Consider the following 20,891-nt stretch of genomic DNA (forward strand, 5'->3'; position numbering starts at 1 on the left):
AACAGTCACACTCCAAACTCCACTATGGCCAAGACCAAATAGCTGCCAAAGGACACCAGAAACAAAATTGTAGACCTGCACCAGGCTGGGAAGACTGAATCTGCAATAGGTAAGCAGCTTGGTTTGAAGAAATCAACTGTGGGAGCAATTATTAGGAAATGGAAGACATACAAGACCACTGATAATCTCCCTCGATCTGAGGCTACACGCAAGATCTCACCCCGTGGGGTCAAAATGATCACAAGAACGGTGAGCAAAAATCCCAGAACCACACAGGGGGACCTAGTGAATGACCTGCAGAGAGCTGGGACCAAAGTAACAAAGCCTACCATCAGTAACACACTACGCCACCAGGGACTCAAATCCTGCAGTGCCAGACATGTCCCCCTGCTTAAGCCAGTACATGTCCAGGCCCGTCTGAAGTTTGCTAGAGTGCATTTGGATGATCCAGAAGAGGATTGGGAGAATGTCATATGGTCAGATGAAACCAAAATATAACTTTTTGGTAAAAACTCAACTCGTCGTGTTTGGAGGACAAAGAATGCTGAGTTGCATCCAAAGAACACCATACCTACTGTGAAGCATGGGGGTGGAAACGTCATGCTTTGGGGCTGTTTTTCTGCAAAGGGACCAGGACGACTGATCCGTGTAAAGGAAAGAATGAATGGGGCCATGTATCGTGAGATTTTGAGTGAAAACCTCTTTCCATCAGCAAGGGCATTGAAGATGAAACGTGGCTGGGTCTTTCAGCATGACAATGATCCCAAACACACCGCCCGGGCAACGAAGGAGTGGCTTCGTAAGAAGCATTTCAAGGTCCTGGAGTGGCCTAGCCAGTCTCCAGATCTCAACCCCATAGAAAATCTTTGGAGGGAGTTGAAAGTCTGTGTTGCCCAGCGACAGCCCCAAAACATCACTGCTCTAGAGGAGATCTGCATGGAGGAATGGGCCAAAATACCAGCAACAGTGTGTGAAAACCTTGTGAATACTTACAGAAAACATTTGACCTGTGTCATTGCAACAAAGGGTATATAACAAAGTATTGAGAATGTTTTGTTATTGACCAAATACTTATTTTCCACCATAATTTGCAAATAAATTCATTAAAAATCCTACAATGTGATTTTCTGGAATTTGTTTTCTCATTTTGTCTATCATAGTTGACGTGTACCTATGATGAAAATTACAGGCCTCTCTCATCTTTTTAAGTGGGAGAACTTGCACAATTGGTGGCTGACTAAATACCACTGTAATGTGTTTGGGGGGGGACACCACTGTAATGTGTTTGGGGGGAGACACCACTGTAATGTGTTGGGGGGGGAGACACCACTGGGGGGAGACACCACTGTAATGTGTTTGTGGGGGGGTGGGGGGGCTGTGACTTTTTTATTTGTGTCAAGGCTTGATTCTGATTTTTATTTTCTAATGTATTTTTGTTTTCTACTCTCAAGTTGTGAATATTTTTATTGAAAGCCAGCCAGAATGTGCACCAATCAGCTTTCAAGACTACACCCATTATGTAAATAATAATTTCACATATTTTAGTTTTTTTTTGGGGGGGGGGGGTGAAATAAAATTAAATAGATTTTCTTAGAAAATATTTTGAATGTATTGCAAAGAGGAGATGTAGGTGGTAATGTTTAAATGGCACCCTGTGCCTCTACTTTTGACCAGAGTAGTACACTATAAAGGGACTAGGGTGCCATTTGGACCGGAGTAGTACACTATAAAGGGACTAGGGTGCCATTTGGACCGGAGTAGTACACTATAAAGGGACTAGGGTGCCATTTGGACCGGAGTAGTACACTATAAAGGGACTAGGGTGCCATTTGGACCGGAGTAGTACACTATAAAGGGACTAGGGTGCCATTTGGACCGGAGTAGTACACTATAAAGGGACTAGGGTGCCATTTGGACCGGAGTAGTACACTATAAAGGGACTAGGGTGCCATTTGGACCGGAGTAGTACACTATAAAGGGACTAGGGTGCCATTTGGACCGGAGTAGTACACTATAAAGGGACTAGGGTGCCATTTGGGAAGCACAATATACTTTAACATTTGTATTTGTTGAAGGAATGATTGGACTTTGTATTGCTAAATGTTTCCTATTGTATCTGCTTCTGTAGAATCAAATGTAACATGTCATTACTAATATATTAAAGATCCATTTGTATGTGGTGTGTTTGAAACTTTAGTGTGGGAGATGTTTCTGTTTCTACTTTCTCAGGTTTCCTTCCAATTAGCGACCGATTTTTCATGTGAATATTCTAGAATCCGTATAATGAAAATATCTACATTTTCCCACCAGTGGTGTGTTTCCACCAAATGGACTTGTTGCGGATCGAAATCAGTGTGTGATGATGACATCTAAAGTTCATCGCATTTTCAACTCTACTGATAGTTGTATCATAAAAACTGTTGTTAAATAGCAAATGTGCCCACTCTGGTTCTGGTAAGTGCACAATAGCCAACAGCTGGCAGGTAGACTAGTCCAGGGGTGTGTGTATATATATATATATATATATATAATAGCCAACAGCTGGCAGATACAGTGGGGCTAGACTAGTCCAGGGGTTCCCAAACGTTTTCACTCGGAGCCCCCCCCCCCGCGCACGCGCCACGTCTATTTCTGTGGGCACAAGCACTGTCCATGAATCAAACTGTTCACACCCCTCTGGTTGGTGGAGAGAATTTTGAAGGTTTAAAGCTTATTACCTGCAATTCTACACATTTTGTCATTGGATGCAAAGAAAATGTAGCTGCTTTAAAGCTAATTTGCTTGCAAGTCTATAAATTTTTGCCATGCTATGGGCAAAAAAAAAAAAACGAAATTAAAAAACGTTAGCTGACATGGGCTTGTTGATCTGGACATTTCAGACCAGTTATAAATATCTCTCTAAGGTCTGAAATGACTAACTTGACAAGAGGAACTGATTATCGCATTCTACTATTACAACTTTCAGGAGTAAGTTTAAAGCCGGACTGAGTTCCTTTAAAAACTTTTTTAAACCCGCGCCCTCCCTCACAGTTTGGGAACCACAGGGCTAGTCTACATGATGAGATTATTATCGATAATATTTTTATTTGTCAAACAGCAGTAAAGCATCGATCGTCATGTCACCAGAATAAGACCCTCGATTTATTGGAAAGGAGCATCACCGTGTACTTTCACCACCCTGTGAAGTTCATCACTTATTTAATCTGTAGCCTAATAAACTGCATGGTTTCCTGAGTCCTAGTGGGAGGACCACACACCATGTCATCGTGTGACTCCAAGTTTGCTTTGATATGATGGTGATTATATCAATATTTGCGCATAAAGACGTTTCCATTGCCATTTCTTGCATAATACATTTCACCGACACAAAAAGGTCTCACCATGTCGAAAGAAAAAATTATCTGTCGGCATTTATAACATTTTACCGAAACTTCCTGTTTCCAATATAGCTGCCTTGCATGACTTTACACGCATAAAGTCGCACTGTATGAAAATGTATGCACTCACTAAATGTAAGTCACTCTGGATAAGAGCGTCTGCTAAATGACTTGGCTCTGTCATATCCTCACATGGCCTCTCCTATCATTGCTACGCAGACGACACACAACTAATCTTCTCCTTTCCCCCTTCTGATAACCAGGTGGCGAATCGCATCTCTGCATGTCTGGCAGACATATCAGTGTGGATGACGGATCACCACCTCAAGCTGAACCTCGGGAAGACGGAGCTGCTCTTCCTCCCGGGGAAGGACTGCCCGTTCCATGATCTCGCCATCACGGTTGACAACTCCGTTGTGTCCTCCTCCCAGAGTGCAAAGAGCCTTGGCGTGACCCTGGACAACACCCTGTCGTTCTCCGCTAACATCAAGGCGGTGACCCGATCCTGTAGGTTCATGCTCTACAACATTCGGAGAGTACGACCCTGCCTTACACAGGAAGCGGCACAGGTCCTAATCCAGGCACTTGTCATCTCCCGTCTGGATTACTGCAACTCGCTGTTGGCTGGGCTCCCTGCCTGTGCCATTAAACCCCTACAACTTATCCAGAACGCTGAAGCCCGTCTGGTGTTCAACCTTCCCAAGTTCTCTCACGTCACCCCGCTCCTCTGCACACTCCACTGGCTTCCAGTTGAAGCTCGCATCTGCTACAAGACCATGGTGCTTGCCTACGGAGCTGTGAGGGGAACGGCACCTCCGTACCTTCAGGCTCTGATCAGTCCCTACACCCAAACGAGGGCATTGCGTTCATCCACCTCTGGCCTGATGGCTCCCCTACCTCTGCGGAAGCACAGTTCCCGCTCAGCCCAGTCAAAACTGTTCGCTGCTCTGTCACCCCAATGGTGGAACAAAATGGTGTCACCCCCCCAAAAAAAAACATATTGTAAAGTGGTTATCCCACTGGCTATAAGACGAATGCACCAATTTGTAAGTCGCTCTGGATAAGAGCGTCTGCTAAATCACGTAAATGTAATAAAAACTGTGGATGGAAATGTGGTTTATTCTACGAATTCCCTGGCGGTGAATGTTTTTTTTCTTCAGTACAGTATAGTCATTCAGCACATCTTATCCAGAGCAATTAGGGTTAAGTGCCTTGCTCAAGGGCACATTATTTTACCTAGTTGGCTTGGGGATTCGAACCTGCGACCTTTCGGTTACTGGCCCAACGCTCTTAACCACTAAGCCACCTGCTGCCCGTAGAATGTTTGTAAGTGAGGACTTAGGGTTCTTTATTTTACCAGGTAAGTTGATTGAGAACACGTTCTCATTTACAGCAACGACCTGGGGAATAGTGACAGGGGAGGATGAATGAGCCAATTGGAAGCTGGGGTTGATTAGGTGGCCATGATGGTATATATTGGGAATTTAGCCAGGACACCGGGGTTAACACCCCTACACTTACGATAAGTGCCATGGGATCTTTAGTCACAGAGAGTCAGGACACCCATTTAATGTCCCATCCGAAAGACGGCACCCTACACAGGGCAATGTCCCCAATCACTGCCCTGGGGCATTGGGATATTTTATTTTAGACCAGAGGAAAGTGTGCATCCTACTGGCCATCCAACACCACTTCCAGCAGCATCTGGTCGCCCATCCAGGACCAACCCTGCTTAGCTTCAGAGGCAAGCCAGCAGTGGGATGCAGGGTGGTATGCTGCTGGCCAGCAGTGGGATGCAGGGTGGTATGCTGCTGGCCAGCAGTGGGATGCAGGGTGGTGTGCTGCTGGCCAGCAGTGGGATGCAGGGTGGTATGCTGCTGGCCAGCAGTGGGATGCAGGGTGGTATGCTGCTGGCCAGCAGTGGGATGCAGGGTGGTATGCTGCTGGCCAGCAGTGGGATGCAGGGTGGTATGCTGCTGGCCAGCAGTGGGATGCAGGGTGGTACGCTGCTGGCCAGCAGTGGGATGCAGGGTGGTATGCTGCTGGCCAGTGCCCTGAGAGGTTACTAGGGGTCCGGACATCTGGCCATCCTCTTGACTGTACAGGCCACACAGTACTGTCCGTCTTCCTCAAGCAGTGGCAGAGAGCAACATGTCTCTGCCCATCAATAACTAGACTCACTCATATCTCTGGACTTGTGGGATGGTGTGCGTGGCCAAAGTGAGTTGTGTGACGTATATATTGTTCTCAATAGTTAGTTGTTGTTGCATTATGTATGCTTACACCGTATAGCTTGTAACCTGTAAACATGTTCAGGGATGATATGTCATTTATATAGTCCTTTATTACTGTTAATACAGCTCGTCATATCGTATGTACAGTATATTCATATTCAGTATAGTTCCTGTGTGTTAATGCTTGGGCTGCTTTATTCCCCTCTAACAGTGTCAGTGGGTCAGAACTAGTAAAATACATAGAGTCCCATGGGGGGGCCAAATAATCACCACCGGGCGGAGTCTAGGACCCACCGGGCGCCAGTTGGGAAACCCTGATCAACACAGCACTAAACCGGGCGGAGTCTAGGACCCAGCGTGGCAGCCCTAAACCGGGCGGAGTCTAGGACCCAGCGTGGGCGTGTCGAAAGGAGTGGGCGTTGAATGCGCTCTGCTATAGGTCAGATGGTTAGGAGTGGGTGTTGAATGCGCTCTGCTATAGGTCAGATGGTTAGGAGTGGGCGTTGAATGCGCTCTGCTATAGGTCAGATGGTTAGGAGTGGGTGTTGAATGCGCTCTGCTATAGGTCAGATGGTTAGGAGTGGGCGTTGAATGCGCTCTGCTATAGGTCAGATGGTTAGGAGTGGGTGTTGAATGCGCTCTGCTATAGGTCAGATGGTTAGGAGTGGGTGTTGAATGCGCTCTGCTATAGGTCAGATGGTTAGGAGTGGGTGTTGAATGCGCTCTGCTATAGGTCAGATGGTTAGGAGTGGGCGTTGAATGCGCTCTGCTATAGGTCAGATGGTTAGGAGTGGGTGTTGAATGCGCTCTGCTATAGGTCAGATGGTTAGGAGTGGGTGTTGAATGCGCTCTGCTATAGGTCAGATGGTTAGGAGTGGGCGTTGAATGCGCTCTGCTATAGGTCAGATGGTTAGGAGTGGGTGTTGAATGCGCTCTGCTATAGGTCAGATGGTTAGGAGTGGGCGTTGAATGCGCTCTGCTATAGGTCAGATGGTTTTGATTTAGTGTTTTTTTTTCTTCCGTTTATTACCAATTACCAATTACCGTACCGCGAGAGTTTGAACTTCTGTTTTTCAGCCAGAGTATTAGTCTGAGACATATTTCACTGTTAGTTCTACACAAATAATTGTACACTGAACACGAATATAAACACAACATGCAACAATTTCATAGATTTTACTGAGTTACAGTTCATATAAAACTGAGTCAGTTGAAATAAATTCATTAGGCCCTAATCTATGGATTTCACACGACTGGGAATACAGATATGCATCTGTTGGTCACAGGTACCTTTAAAAAAATGGGCCTCAGGATCTCGTCATGGTATTTTTGTGCATTCAAATTGCCATCGATAAAATGCAATTGTGTTCGTTGTCTGTAGCTTATGCCTGCCCATACCATAACCCCACTGCCACCATGGGGCACTCTGTTCACAACGTTGACATCAGCAAACTGCTCGCCTACAAAAAGCCATACACGTGGTCTGCGGTTGTGAGGCCGGTTGGACATACTAACAAATTCTCTAAAACGACGTTGGAGGCGGCTTATGGTATAGAAATTAACATTCAATTCTCTGGCAACAGCTCTGGTGGACATTCCTGCAGTCAGAATGCCAATTGCATGCTACCTCAATACTTAAAAGACATCTGTGGCATTGTGTTGTGGGACAAAACTGCACATTTTAGAGTGGCCTTTTATTGTCCCCAGTACAAGGTGCATCTGTGTAATGATCATTCTGTTTAATCAGCTTCTTGATATGCCACACCTGTCACGTGGATGGATTATCTTGGCAAAGGAGAAATGCTCACTAACAGGGACGTAAACAAATTTGAGAGAAATAAGCTTTTTGTGCGTATGGAAAATTTCTGGGATCTTTTATTTCAGCTCATGAAACATGGGACCAACATTTTACATGTTGCTTTATATAACTGACGATTGTTATTGATGATGAGTGTACTGTTGCTTCATGCTTTGTATGCCTTACTTGAAATAAAATTGTGTGAGAGAAAAAAATTGCCACGTTAGCTACCTCCGGCTACACGACAGTGATACCACGGATAGAACAACGAGACCGATATTTCACCGGATGTATAAATGTGAAGCATCCGCTTGGCGTTTTCACTCACTACCAAATAGTGAGCGGAAGCCCAGTGGCCGGCAGTGGAACAACATGGATTTTTACTTGACCCTTTGCCAAAGCTTTTAAAAATGGCGTTGTTTAGCAGGCGTGCAAAGGCGAATTGAGTTATTGCACACACGCGCTTAACACAGTAGGCGTTCCCTAAGAAAAATGCAAATATTGGCTATAACGCGCCAATAGGATCTCGCTAGCTCGCACTTGGCTCCGCCCACTATGACTCATTTGTTCCAATTTGAAACGACGGGCTGTGGTCTATCTTGGTTTAGTTATACAAATGTTTTGTGATACCCAGTAAGAAGCACTTTAAGTCGGCAGGCAGGCGGATACAACGCAGCCACGTAAAACGTTCTTGAGTGGAAAAACATCTGTCCAATTAGCTGATTCACTTTCCATACACCCACTCCTTTCGACAAACCCACTCGCCCATTCTCTGGTCGCCATATTGGGCTGCAGCTACCCATACTTGGACAGGGTGGTCCCACAGATAGAACAATGAGACAGATATTTCACTGGATGTATAAATGTGAAGCATCCGAATATCCAAATATGGTAGTGAGAGGAAGCCCAGTGGCCGGCAGTGGGAGAAGATGGAACGAGATGGATTTTGGCCGTCATTCTGCTAATTTTCTCATCGATTAAATATTTGATCTCAATACAGTATTCTGTTCCCAAAACTAAAATATGTTACGAACACAGTGGACTAACTTTTGTAGACTTTACCCTTTGCCAAAGTTTTTTTTTTTTAATGGCGTTGTTTAGGAGTGAAAATGCGAATTGAGTTATTACACACTCGCACTCCACATAATAGGCGTTCCCTAACGGAAATATGCAAATATTGTCTATAACGCGCCAATAGGATCTCGCTAGCTGGTGCTTGGCTCCGCCCGCTATGACTCATTTGTTCCCGTTTGAAACGACAGGCTGTGGTCTATCTTGGTTGACTTATATCCCGTCTTTGGCGGTACTCAATAGGGCAGTTGGTGAGGAGAGGTTACAGCTAGTTACGGGAAATATTCAGTGTGTGGAAAAATATATATAATACAGGAAAAATAGTTTTACTAAGAGTGCCGTGTTTATATGTGAGGAATTTGGTGAAAGCGTTCAGGAATCGCAATAAGCTGCGTAATTTACCGCGGATCCAAGGTAAGGTCGCTGAACAATGTGGTCGTGTGTTGTGTGCAGCCTCGGTGTGGCAAGGCTAGCCCGGGATGTAGCCTACCAGCCAGGCTGTGGGGCCCGCCACCTCGGTGTGGCAAGGCTAGCCCGGGATGTAGCCTACCAGCCAGGCTGTGGGGCCCGCCACCTCGGTGTGGCAAGGCTAGCCCGGGATGTAGCCTACCAGCCAGGCTGTGGGGCCCGCCACCTCGGTGTGGCAAGGCTAGCCCGGGATGTAGCCTACCAGCCAGGCTGTGGGGCCCGCTACCTCCCTCTTCCTCTCTCACACAAGGACTTCAGCCTCCTATGGCGCTAAAATGACGAATGTGGTACTCGGTCACATCCATACTTTAACCTGTTCACGTCTCAATTAAATTTAGTCCTTGGAAAAATTGGCGCAGACCACTAAAATGAAGTGATATTTTAGCATAGCGAACGGACAGAATGGTGGAGGCGCCGTTGTTTGATTTCAGACGCCACAGTGTTGTAGGCAGCGAGGCTGGAGTTTGGCGCCAAGGCCGTCAGGGTCTTGTCCCGGTCTAGATGGGTTTTATATCCCGGTCTAGATGGGTTTTATATCCCGGTCTAGATGGGTTTTATATCCCGGTCTAGATGGGTTTTATATCCCGGTCTAGATGTGTTTTATATCCCGGTCTAGATGTGTTTTATATCCCGGTCTAGATGGGTTTTATATCCCGGTCTAGATGTGTTTTATATCCCGGTCTAGATGGGTTTTATATCCCGGTCTAGATGGGTTTTATATCCCGGTCTAGATGTGTTTTATATCCCGGTCTAAGATGTGTGTTTTATAATGGTGGACTGTTGTCGCACACAGGAACCACCACCAAAACGAGGCAATATGCAGGATTTTACATCATTACTATTTTATTGAGTTAGAGGCTGGGGTAGTTATAGCCGATTAAATTCAACCACGATGTAAGATGGAGTTGGGCGGCGACTAGGACTTCCAATCTCAAATAAAATGGACGTTTTTTATTTCAATAAACTACAGATTTCAGCACCCAAAGAATAACCCACAATTACACACGACATTCTGTGTGATTGTGGGCTATTCTTTGGGTGCTGAAGAAACCAGTAGTTTTTTATTATTATAAATAAATAAATAAAAACTAACATAATATGTGATGTTGGAGCTCCAGTTCACCCACACTAGTCACTGTTCAACTCCATTGTAAATCGTTGAGTTTAATCGGCTAGGGTAGTTCAACATTGGACATGTAGAGCAAAAATAATATTCAGATTGTCAAAGCCATTCGATATATCGTCAACTAATATCCCGATATGTAACTATCCATTCCCCCCATCACTAAATGTAATACTAGCTAATAACGTAATAACTTTCGCATGTATAATGTAATAAATTGCCAATAATGTAGCCTAATAAATATACTGAACCGTATAACGTTTTTGCGCTGAATGTAATAATGAATCCCTGTTTGCAGACCTTGTACACTGAACACATCCCTCTGTATCTGTGGAGCTGTATACCCATTGGAGTGGGTCCAGGGTGTCTGCCGATACACTTGCATCTATAACTTATAACAGCATCAGACATTTTTACTGTGGAATTTTAAGGTTGTTGATATGGAAAATGGCCCTTCAAAATGTTCCATTCATCCTCTGTGTAAAATATTAAGACTAGTAGTAGTAGTAGTAGTAGTAGTAGTAGCAACAGTAGCAATGGTAGTCGTAGCAACAGTAGTAGCAATGGTGGTAGTAGAAGCAGTAGTAGTAGTAGTAGTAGTAGCAACAGTAGTAGTAGCAGTAGTAGTAGTAGTAGTAGTAGTAGCAACAGTAGTAGTAGTAGTAGTAGCAGTAGTAGCAACAGTAGTAGCAGTAGTAGTAGTAGTAGCAACAGTAGTAGTAGTAGTAGCAGTAGTAGCAACAGTAGTAACAGTAGTAGCAGTAGTAGTAGTAGTAGTAGTAGTAGTAGTAGTAGCAATGGTAGTAGTAGCAGTAGTAGCAACAGTAGTAGTAGTAGTAGTAGTAGTAGCAGTAGTAGCAACAGTAGTAACAGTAGTAGCAGTAGTAGTAGTAGTAGTAGTAGTAGTAGTAGTAGCAACAGTAGTAGTAGCAGTAGTAGCAACAGTAGTAGCAGTAGTAGTAGTAGTAGCAACAGTAGTAGTAGTAGTAGCAGTAGTAGCAACAGTAGCAACAGTAGTAACAGTAGTAGCAGTAGTAGTAGTAGTAGTAGTAGTAGTAGTAGCAATGGTAGTAGTAGCAGTAGTAGCAATGGTGGTAGTAGAAGCAGTAGTAGTAGTAGCAACTGTAGTAGTAGTAGCATCAGTAGCAGTAGTAGTAGTAGCAACGGTAGTACTCCTGAGTGGCGCAGTGGTCTAAGGCACTGCATCGCAGTGCTAACTGTGTCACTAGAGATCCTGGTTCGAATCCAGGCTCTGTCGCAGCCGGCCGCGACCGGGAGACTCATGGGCGGCGCACAATTGGCCCAGCGTTGTCCAGGGTAGGGGAGGGAATGGCCGGCCGGGATGTAGCTCAGTTGATAGAGCATGGCGTTTGCAACGCCAGGGTTGTGGGTTCGATTCCCACGGGGGGCCAGTATAAAAAAATATGTATTCACTAACTGTAAGTCGCTCTGGATAAGAGCGTCTGCTAAATGACTAAAATGTAAATGTAAATGTAGTAGTAGCAACAGTAGTAGCAATGGTGGTAGTAGCAGCAGCAGCAGTAGTAGTAGTAGTTGCAGTAGCAGTAGTAGTAGTAGCAACAGTAGCAGTAGCAGTAGCAGTAGTAGTAGTAGTAGTAGTAGCAGTAGTAGTAGTAGTAGTACCAGCAGTAGTAGTAGTAGTACCAGCAGTAGTAGTAGTAGTAGTAGTAGTAGTAGTAGTAGTACCAGCAGTAGTAGTAGTACCAGCAGTAGTAGTAGTACCAGCAGTAGTAGTAGTACCAGCAGTACCAGTAGTAGTAGTAGTAGTAGCAGTAGTAGTAGTAGTAGCAACAGTAGTAGTAGTAGTAGTAGTAGTAGTAGTAGTAGTAGTAGTAGTAGTAGTAGTAGTACCAGCAGTAGTAGTAGTAGTACCAGCAGTAGTAGTAGTAGTAGTAGTAGTACCAGCAGTAGTAGTAGTACCAGCAGTAGTAGTAGTAGCAGCAGTAGTAGTAGTAGTAGTAGTAGTAGTAGTAGTAGTAGTACCAGCAGTAGTAGTAGAAGCAGTACCTATGCTGTGTGTGGACCTGACTGATCATCAGTAATGAATCTCTCCTCCACAGCTACCGTAGTCTGCCTGCCTGTGTGTATTGTTGCTGCTGTTTCACCCAGGGAGCTTCCAGCAGCCAGAGCAAATATTAATCTAGCAACCAGCCAGACAGACCACAAGTCTGGCACAGTGAATCATCAGGAATATTTATCTAACAGCCAGCCAGACAGACAACAAGTCTGGCACAGTGAATCATCAGGAATATTAATCTAACAGCCAGCCAGACAGACAACAAGTCTGGCACAGTGAATCATCAGGAATATTAATCTAACAGCCAGCCAGACAGACAACAAGTCTGGCACAGTGAATCATCAGGAATATTAATCTAACAGCCAGCCAGACAGACAACAAGTCTGGCACAGTGAATCATCAGGAATATTTATATAACAGCCAGCCAGACAGACAACAAGTCTGGCACAGTGAATCATCAGGAATATTAATCTAACAGCCAGCCAGACAGACAACAAGTCTGGCACAGTGAATCATCAGGAATATTAATCTAACAGCCAGCCAGACAGACAACAAGTCTGGCACAGTGAATCATCAGGAATATTAATCTAACAGCCAGCCAGACAGACAACAAGTCTGGCACAGTGAATCATCAGGAATATTTATCTAACAGCCAGCCAGACAGACAACAAGTCTGGCACAGTGAATCATCAGGAATATTAATCTAACAGCCAGCCAGACAGACAACAAGTCTGGCACAGTGAATCATCAGGAATATTAATCTAACAGCCAGCCAGACAGACAACAAGTCTGGCACAGTGAATCATCAGGAATATTAATCTAACAGCCAGCCAGACAGACAACAAGTCTGGCACAGTGAATCATCAGGAATATTAATCTAACAGCCAGCCAGACAGACAACAAGTCTGGCACAGTGAATCATCAGGAATATTAATCTAACAGCCAGCCAGACAGACAACAAGTCTGGCACAGTGAATCATCAGGAATATTAATCTAACAGCCAGCCAGACAGACAACAAGTCTGGCACAGTGAATCATCAGGAATATTAATCTAACAGCCAGCCAGACAGACAACAAGTCTGGCACAGTGAATCATCAGGAATATTAATCTAACAGCCAGCCAGACAGACAACAAGTCTGGCACAGTGAATCATCAGGAATATTAATCTAACAGCCAGCCAGACAGACAACAAGTCTGGCACAGTGAATCATCAGGAATATTAATCTAACAGCCAGCCAGACAGACAACAAGTCTGGCACAGTGAATCATCAGGAATATTAATCTAACAGCCAGCCAGACAGACAACAAGTCTGGCACAGTGATTTTTTTAAATTTCACCTTTATTTAACCAGGAAGCCAGTTGAGAACAAGTTCTCATGAATCATCAGGATACATTGTCTGATTGATGGCTCTGGTCAGAAGTCGTGTATATAGAGAATAAGGTCCCGTTCTCGGGTCCAGTCAGTTCTAACCCTGTTTCTGTTATTACTGTTCTAGGCATGGATGAGGAGAGGTTGGTTGGAGGTCACCAGAGGGAAACTCTAGCATGCTTTTAGACTTGACATTTATGGTGAGTGACAGACTTGCCGATCTTTGGAGCCTTCTATGAATGTGATTAAAGTACAGTATAGAACCGTAAGATACCTACGGTGTCTTCAGGAAGTATTCACACCTCTTGACTTTATCCACATTTAGTTACAGCCTGGATTTAAAATTGATTTAAATGTAGATTTTTTTTGTCACTGGCCTACACACAATATCTCATAATGTCAAAGTGGAATTATGTTTTGAGACATTTTTACAAATTAATAAAACATGAAAAGCTGAAATGTCTTGATTCAAAAAGTATTCAACCCCTTTGTTGTGGCAAGCCTAAATAAGTTCAGGAGTAAACATTTGCTTAAGTCACAAGTTGCATGGACTCACTCTGTGCAATAATAGTGTTTTAATATGATTTTTGAATGACTACCTCATCTCTGTACCCCACACATACAATTATCTGTAAGGTCCCTCAGTTGAGCAGTGAATTTCAAACACAGATTCAACCACAAAGACCAGGGAGGTTTTCCAACGCCTCGCAAAGAAGGGCACCTATTGGTAGATGGGTAAAACAAAACATTGAATATCCCTTTGAGCATGGTGAAGTTATTAATTACACTTTGGATGGTGTATCAATACACCCAGTCACTACAAAGATACAGGCGTCCTTCCTAACCCAGTTGCCGGAGAGGAAGGAAACCACTCAGGGATTTCACCATGAGGCCAATGGTGACTTTAAAACAGTTACAAAGTTTAATGGCTGTGATAGGAGAAAACTGAGGATGGATCAACAACATTGTAGTTACTCCACAATACTAACCTAAATGACAGAGTGAAAAGAAGGAAGTCTGTACAGAATATAAGTATTCCAAAACATGCATCCTGTTTGCAACAAGGCACTAAAGTAAAACTGCAAAACATGTGGCAAAGAAATTAACTTTATGTCCTGAATACAAAGCGTTATGTTTGGGGCAAATCCAACACAACACATCACTCTTCATATTTTAAAACATGGTGGAGGCTGCATCATGTTATGGGTATGCTTGTCATCAGCAAGGACTATAGTTTTTTTTTTTTGGGGGGGGGGGAAAGGAACGGAATAGAGCTAAGCATAGGCAAAGTCCTAGAGGAGACCCTGGTTCAGTCTGCTTTCCACCAGATGCTGGTAGACATTCACCTTTCAGCAGGACAATAACCTAAAACACAAGGCCAAATCTACACTGGAGTTGCTTACCATTTGAATGTTCCTGAGTGGCCGAGTTACAGTTGACTAAAATCTGCTTGAAAATCTATGGCAAGACTTGAAAATGACTTTCTAACAATGATCAACAACCAACTTGACAGAGCTTGAAGAATTTTAAAACCAATAATGTGCTAATATTGTACAATTCAGGTGTGCATAGCTCTTAGACTTACCCAGAAAGACTAACAGCTGTAATCACTGCCAAATGTGATTCAAATGTATTGACTCGGGGTTGAATACTTATCTAATCCCACAGGGGGCCAGTATGAAAATGTATGCACTCACTAACTGTAAGTCGCTCTGGATAAGAGCATCTGCTAAATGACTAAAATGTAATCAAGATATATATATATATATGTATATGTTTTCTTCATATTTTAGAATTTTCCTCCACTCCGACATTGGAGTATTTTGTATAGATCGTTGACAACAAATGACAATTAAATCCATTTTAATTCCACCTTGTAACAACAAAATGTGGAAAAAGTTGAGTGGTGTGAATACTTTGAGGGCACTGTATCTAAGGCAGACGTACATTATGTAGGCAACGCCTCGATGACGCCGACAGCGCCACTGTGTTTTGGGACACCAGAAGTACATTAATTTCCAATGGAACGCTGCGTTAGCCTTGCAGCATTGCGTTGCAGAGGCAGTTGCAGTGCATTCGGTGTGTTGCATAGGTTGGATAAATCCAACGTATGCATCAAACTGTATGCTTAGACTTGACAGAAATAGTAGCAGAAGGTGAATGTTGAACTTTTGTTGCACATTTCCATTATGTTGGATTACATAATGAAGAAAGTTTGACAGCAGAATTTGACGCTGCATTGCTGGAAGGACGCTGTCGATCTGATCGAGGCGTAATGCTCCCCTGAATGTTTATAATTAGCTAGTACAGAGGCGTCATTCTGCGAGCTATTCTGTCTCTTAGCTCTGTCTCATGTCTTCTGCCTCTGTCTCCCCTCCTCCCTGTAGGATACATCAGGATGAAACGGCTCAGGTCTTCAAGCAGCAGTGACAGTTCTGACAATGAGAGTGAGTTCCAACTGTCTTTACGTCATGACATGATGAAACCCACGACAGTCATTGAGAATAACATGCTGTCTATAAACAGAGAAAAGCTTTTACTTAATGTCTTTTTAAACATTAACCGCTCTTCCTCTCTCTAAAGCCTTCTGCATACTTTGTTTCGGCTGGTGCAGAGTTCTCAACGAACTGAACCAGTGTGCTCGCATACTCCCTGTGTTTCGGCTGGTGAACTGAACCAGTGTGCTCCCATACTCCCTGTGTTTCGGCTGGTGAACTGAACCAGTGTGCTCCCATACTCCCTGTGTTTCGGCTGGTGAACTGAACCAGTGTGCTCCCATACTCCCTGTGTTTCGGCTGGTGAACTGAACCAGTGTGCTCGCATACTCCCTTAAAAGACTTTAGCCTGAAAAATGATTACAAAAAAACTGCAATAGTACTGTTTGTCCATCTTGAGACGCTGTAGCCGGTATACACTTCCTCAAAATAATCAGAATTAATCTAAGATAACGCAAGAAATCTGTCATTCATTTTGAAGTTGTTGCCGAGGAGATCTTAGTCATCAATTTTACATCTAACTAAGATGTTTGGTGCAGTATTTCTCAATGAAACAATGTGCTTGAAAACAATCGTCTCTCGTTGAATGACCACATACTTAATTGAAGAATCCCTGCTGTTGACCAATCACGAAGTGGCGGAGACTTTGGCTACAGACTTCGGCGTGCCTGCTGGAAGAAAAAAAACTTGCCAAAGACCAAATCGAACAAAAACATCACAATGTCATAATATATGTATGTACGCACTGTTTTGGATGGGAAGAATGCAGACACCTTAACCCTCCTCTACCTCTCTCTAACCCTCCTCTACCTCTCTCTAACCCTCCTCTACCTCTCTCTAACCCTCCTCTACCTCTCTCTAACCCTCCTCTACCTCTCTCTAACCCTCCTCTACCCCTCTCTAACCCTCCTCTACCTCTCTCTAACCCTCCTCTACCTCTCTAACCCTCCTCTACCTCTCTCTAACCCTCCTCTACCTCTCTCTAACCCTCCTCTACCCCTCTCTAACCCTCCTCTACCCCTCTCTAACCCTCCTCTACCTCTCTCTAACCCTCCTCTACCTCTCTCTAACCCTCCTCTACCTCTCTCTAACCCCTCTCTAACCCTCCTCTACCTCTCTCTAACCCTCCTCTACCTCTCTCTAACCCTCCTCTACCTCTCTCTAACCCTCCTCTACCTCTCTCTAACCCTCCTCTACCTCTCTCTAACCCTCCTCTACCTCTCTCTAACCCCCCTCTACCTCTCTCTAACCCTCCTCTACCTCTCTCTAACCCTCCTCTACCTCTCTAACCCTCCTCTACCTCTCTAACCCCCCTCTACCTCTCTCTAACCCTCCTCTACCTCTCTCTAACCCTCCTCCACCTCTCTCTAACCCTCCTCCACCTCTCTCTAACCCTCCTCTACCTCTCTCTAACCCTCCTCTACCTCTCTCTAACCCTCCTCTACCTCTCGCTAACCCTCCTCTACCTCTCTCTAACCCCCCTCTACCTCTCTCTAACCCCTCTCTAACCCTCCTCTACCTCTCTCTAACCCTCCTCTACCTCTCTCTAACCCTCCTCTACCTCTCTCTAACCCTCCTCTACCTCTCTCTAACCCTCCTCTACCTCTCTAACCCTCCTCTACCTCTCTCTAACCCTCCTCTACCTCTCTCTAACCCTCCTCTACCCCTCTCTAACCCTCCTCTACCTCTCTCTAACCCTCCTCTACCTCTCTCTAACCCTCCTCTACCTCTCTCTAACCCCCCTCTAACCCTCCTCTACCTCTCTCTAACCCTCTTCTACCTCTCTCTAACCCTCCTCTACCTCTCTCTAACCCTCCTCTACCTCTCTCTAACCCCCCTCTAACCCTCCTCTACCTCTCTCTAACCCTCCTCTACCTCTCTCTAACCCTCCTCTACCTCTCTCTAACCCCCCTCTAACCCTCCTCTACCTCTCTCTAACCCTCCTCTACCCCTCTCTAACCCTCCTCTACCTCTCTCTAACCCCCCTCTACCTCTCTCTAACCCTCCTCTACCTCTCTAACCCTCTCTACCTCTCTACCCTCTACCTCTCTACCCTCCTCTACCTCTCTCTAACCCTCTCTAACCCTCTCTACCCCCTCTACCCTCTCTAACCCTCCTCTACCTCTCTCTAACCCCCTCTCTATACCCGTCCTCTACCTCTCTAGACCCTCCTCTACCTCTCTCTAACCCTCCTCTACCTCTCTCTAACCCTCCTCTACCTCTCTCTAACCCTCCTCTACCTCTCTCTAACCCTCCTCTACCTCTCTCTAACCCCCTCTAACCTCTCTCTTAACCCCTCTCTACCCTCCTCTAACCCTCTCTCTAACCCTCCTCTACCTCCTACCCTCCTCAACCTCTCTCTACACCCCCTCTACCTCTCGCTAACCCTCCATCTACCTCTCTCTAACCCCTCCTCTACTCTCTCCTAACCCCTCCTCTACCTCTCCTCTAACCCCCTCTCTACCTCTCTCCTCCTCCCCCTCTAACCCCTCTCTCTAACCCTCCTCTACCTCTCTCTAACCCTCCCTCTACCTCTCTCTAACCCCCCTCTACCTCTCTCTAACCCCCCTCTACCTCTCTAACCTCCTCTACCTCTCTCTAACCCTCCTCTACCTCTCTCTAACCCTCCTCTACTCTCTCTAACCCCCCTCTACCTCTCTCTAACCCCTCTCTAACCCTCCTCTACCTCTCTCTAACCCTCCTCTACCTCTCTCTAACCCTCCTCTACCTCTCTCTAACCCTCCTCTACCTCTCTCTAACCCTCCTCTACCTCTCGCTAACCCTCCTCTACCTCTCTCTAACCCCCCTCTACCTCTCTCTAACCCTCTCTAACCCTCCTCTACCTCTCTCTAACCCTCCTCTACCTCTCTCTAACCCTCCTCTACCTCTCTCTAACCCTCCTCTACCTCTCTCTAACCCTCCTCTACCTCTCTCTAACCTCCTCTACCTCTCTCTAACCCTCCTCTACCTCTCTCTAACCCTCCTCTACCTCTCTCTAACCCTCCTCTACCTCTCTCTAACCCTCCTCTACCTCTCTCTAACCCTCCTCTACCTCTCTCTAACCCTCCTCTACCTCTCTCTAACCCTCCTCTACCTCTCTCTAACCCTCCTCTACCTCTCTCTAACCCTCCTCTACCTCTCTCTAACCCTCCTCTACCTCTCTCTAACCCTCCTCTACCTCTCTCTAACCCTCCTCTACCTCTCTCTAACCCTCCTCTACCTCTCTCTAACCCTCCTCTACCTCTCTCTAACCCTCCTCTACCTCTCTCTAACCCTCCTCTACCTCTCTCTAACCCTCCTCTACCTCTCTCTAACCCTCCTCTACCTCTCTCTAACCCTCCTCTACCTCTCTCTAACCTCCTCTACCTCTCTCTAACCCTCCTCTACCTCTCTCTAACCCTCCTCTACCTCTCTCTAACCCTCCTCTACCTCTCTCTAACCCTCCTCTACCTCTCTCTAACCCTCCTCTACCTCTCTCTAACCCTCCTCTACCTCTCTCTAACCCTCCTCTACCCTCTCTCTAACCCTCCTCTACCTCTCTCTAACCCTCCTCTACCTCTCTCTAACCCTCCTCTACCTCTCTCTAACCCTCCTCTACCTCTCTCTAACCCTCCTCTACCTCTCTCTAACCCTCCTCTCTCTCTAACCCTCCTCTACCTCTCTCTAACCCTCCTCTACCTCTCTCTAACCCTCCTCTACCTCTCTCTAACCCTCCTCTACCTCTCTCTAACCCTCCTCTACCCCTCTCTCTAACCCTCCTCTACCTCTCTCTAACCCTCCTCTACCTCTCTCTAACCCTCCTCTACCTCTCTCTAACCCTCCTCTAACCCTCCTCTAACCCTCCTCTACCTCTCTCTAATCCTCCTCTACCTCTCTCTAATCCTCCTCTACCTTGTACTCCTCAGGTCCTTCCACCTCCTTCTGCTCATCCAACAAGTATGGAAGTAAACCTGGAACCCCCGCCTCCATGCCCAGGAAACCAGCAGAGGTAGCGCTACGCTGATGTTCCTTTCCTGAACAGCTCACATCCGCTTCCTGTGTTCTTCACACACAACCATGTGTCCCAAATAGCACCCTAGTCCCCACAGGGCTCTGGTCTAAAGTAGTGCACTATATAGGGAATAGGGTACCATTCTCTGGTCTAAAGTAGTGCACTACATAGGGAATAGGGTGCCATTCTCTGGTCTAAAGTAGTGCACTATATAGGGAATAGGGTGCCATTCTCTGGTCTAAAGTAGTGCACTATATAGGGAATAGGGTGCCATTCTCTGGTCTAAAGTAGTGCACTATATAGGGAATAGGGTGTCATTTGGGATGCAGACAATGTAATATATGTATTTAAGTGTCAACCCCCTCCTCTCCTCCCTCCCCAGGTGTTCAGGAAAGACCTGATCAGTGCCATGAAGCTGCCTGACTCTCACCATGTCTCCCCTGAAGACTACTACCTGCTGGGGGACACCTGGAGACAGGAGTGGGAGAAGGGGGTGCAGGTGCCGGCCTTCCCCGAAACCATCCCACAGCCCTCCATCAGGTAACCATACAACACCTCTACTTGTCTCTCGACCTCAGGAACTGATGCTGATTTGTCTGATTAATAGACACTGCTAGCAATTTGTCATTGTGTCTGTGGTGGGCGTGGGTCTGTCTCTCTGTGTCTAGGAACATAGCGGAGAAGCCTAAGGAGGTGTTGTTCACCCTCCAGAGGAGGTATATCCAGTGCTGGAGTCAGGACTCGACAGAGACGGGTTATGTTAACATCAAGGAGCTGGCTGAGGCCATGTGTCCTTATGATCTGGATGACATGGACCTCTACTGGCTGCAGGCACTCAACGCTGAGCTAGGACACATGGGTAATTGTGGGTAATTGTGGGTAATTGTGGGTGTGGGTGGGTGAGAAGAGGAACATTAGGCTGTTT

The 20,891-nt window shown here is 45.6% G+C and overlaps 1 protein-coding gene across 1 annotated transcript in view; it reads left to right on the forward strand.

The window, feature by feature from the left end:
- The first annotated feature begins 8,721 nt into the window (after positions 1-8,721).
- The window catches only part of jade3 (jade family PHD finger 3), a 39,385-nt gene continuing 27,215 nt past the window's right edge, over positions 8,722-20,891 (forward strand). Inside the window, 6 exon segments of the mRNA XM_084172237.1 lie at positions 8,722-8,894; positions 13,608-13,680; positions 15,868-15,927; positions 19,881-19,963; positions 20,349-20,506; positions 20,635-20,825. Of these exon segments, the coding sequence (XP_084028363.1) occupies positions 15,879-15,927; positions 19,881-19,963; positions 20,349-20,506; positions 20,635-20,825 (481 nt within the window). The 5' untranslated portion in view covers positions 8,722-8,894; positions 13,608-13,680; positions 15,868-15,878.

This window comes from Coregonus lavaretus, assembly GCF_964263955.1.
Source record: "Coregonus lavaretus genome assembly, chromosome: 11".
Classification (NCBI taxonomy): domain Eukaryota; kingdom Metazoa; phylum Chordata; class Actinopteri; order Salmoniformes; family Salmonidae; genus Coregonus; species Coregonus lavaretus.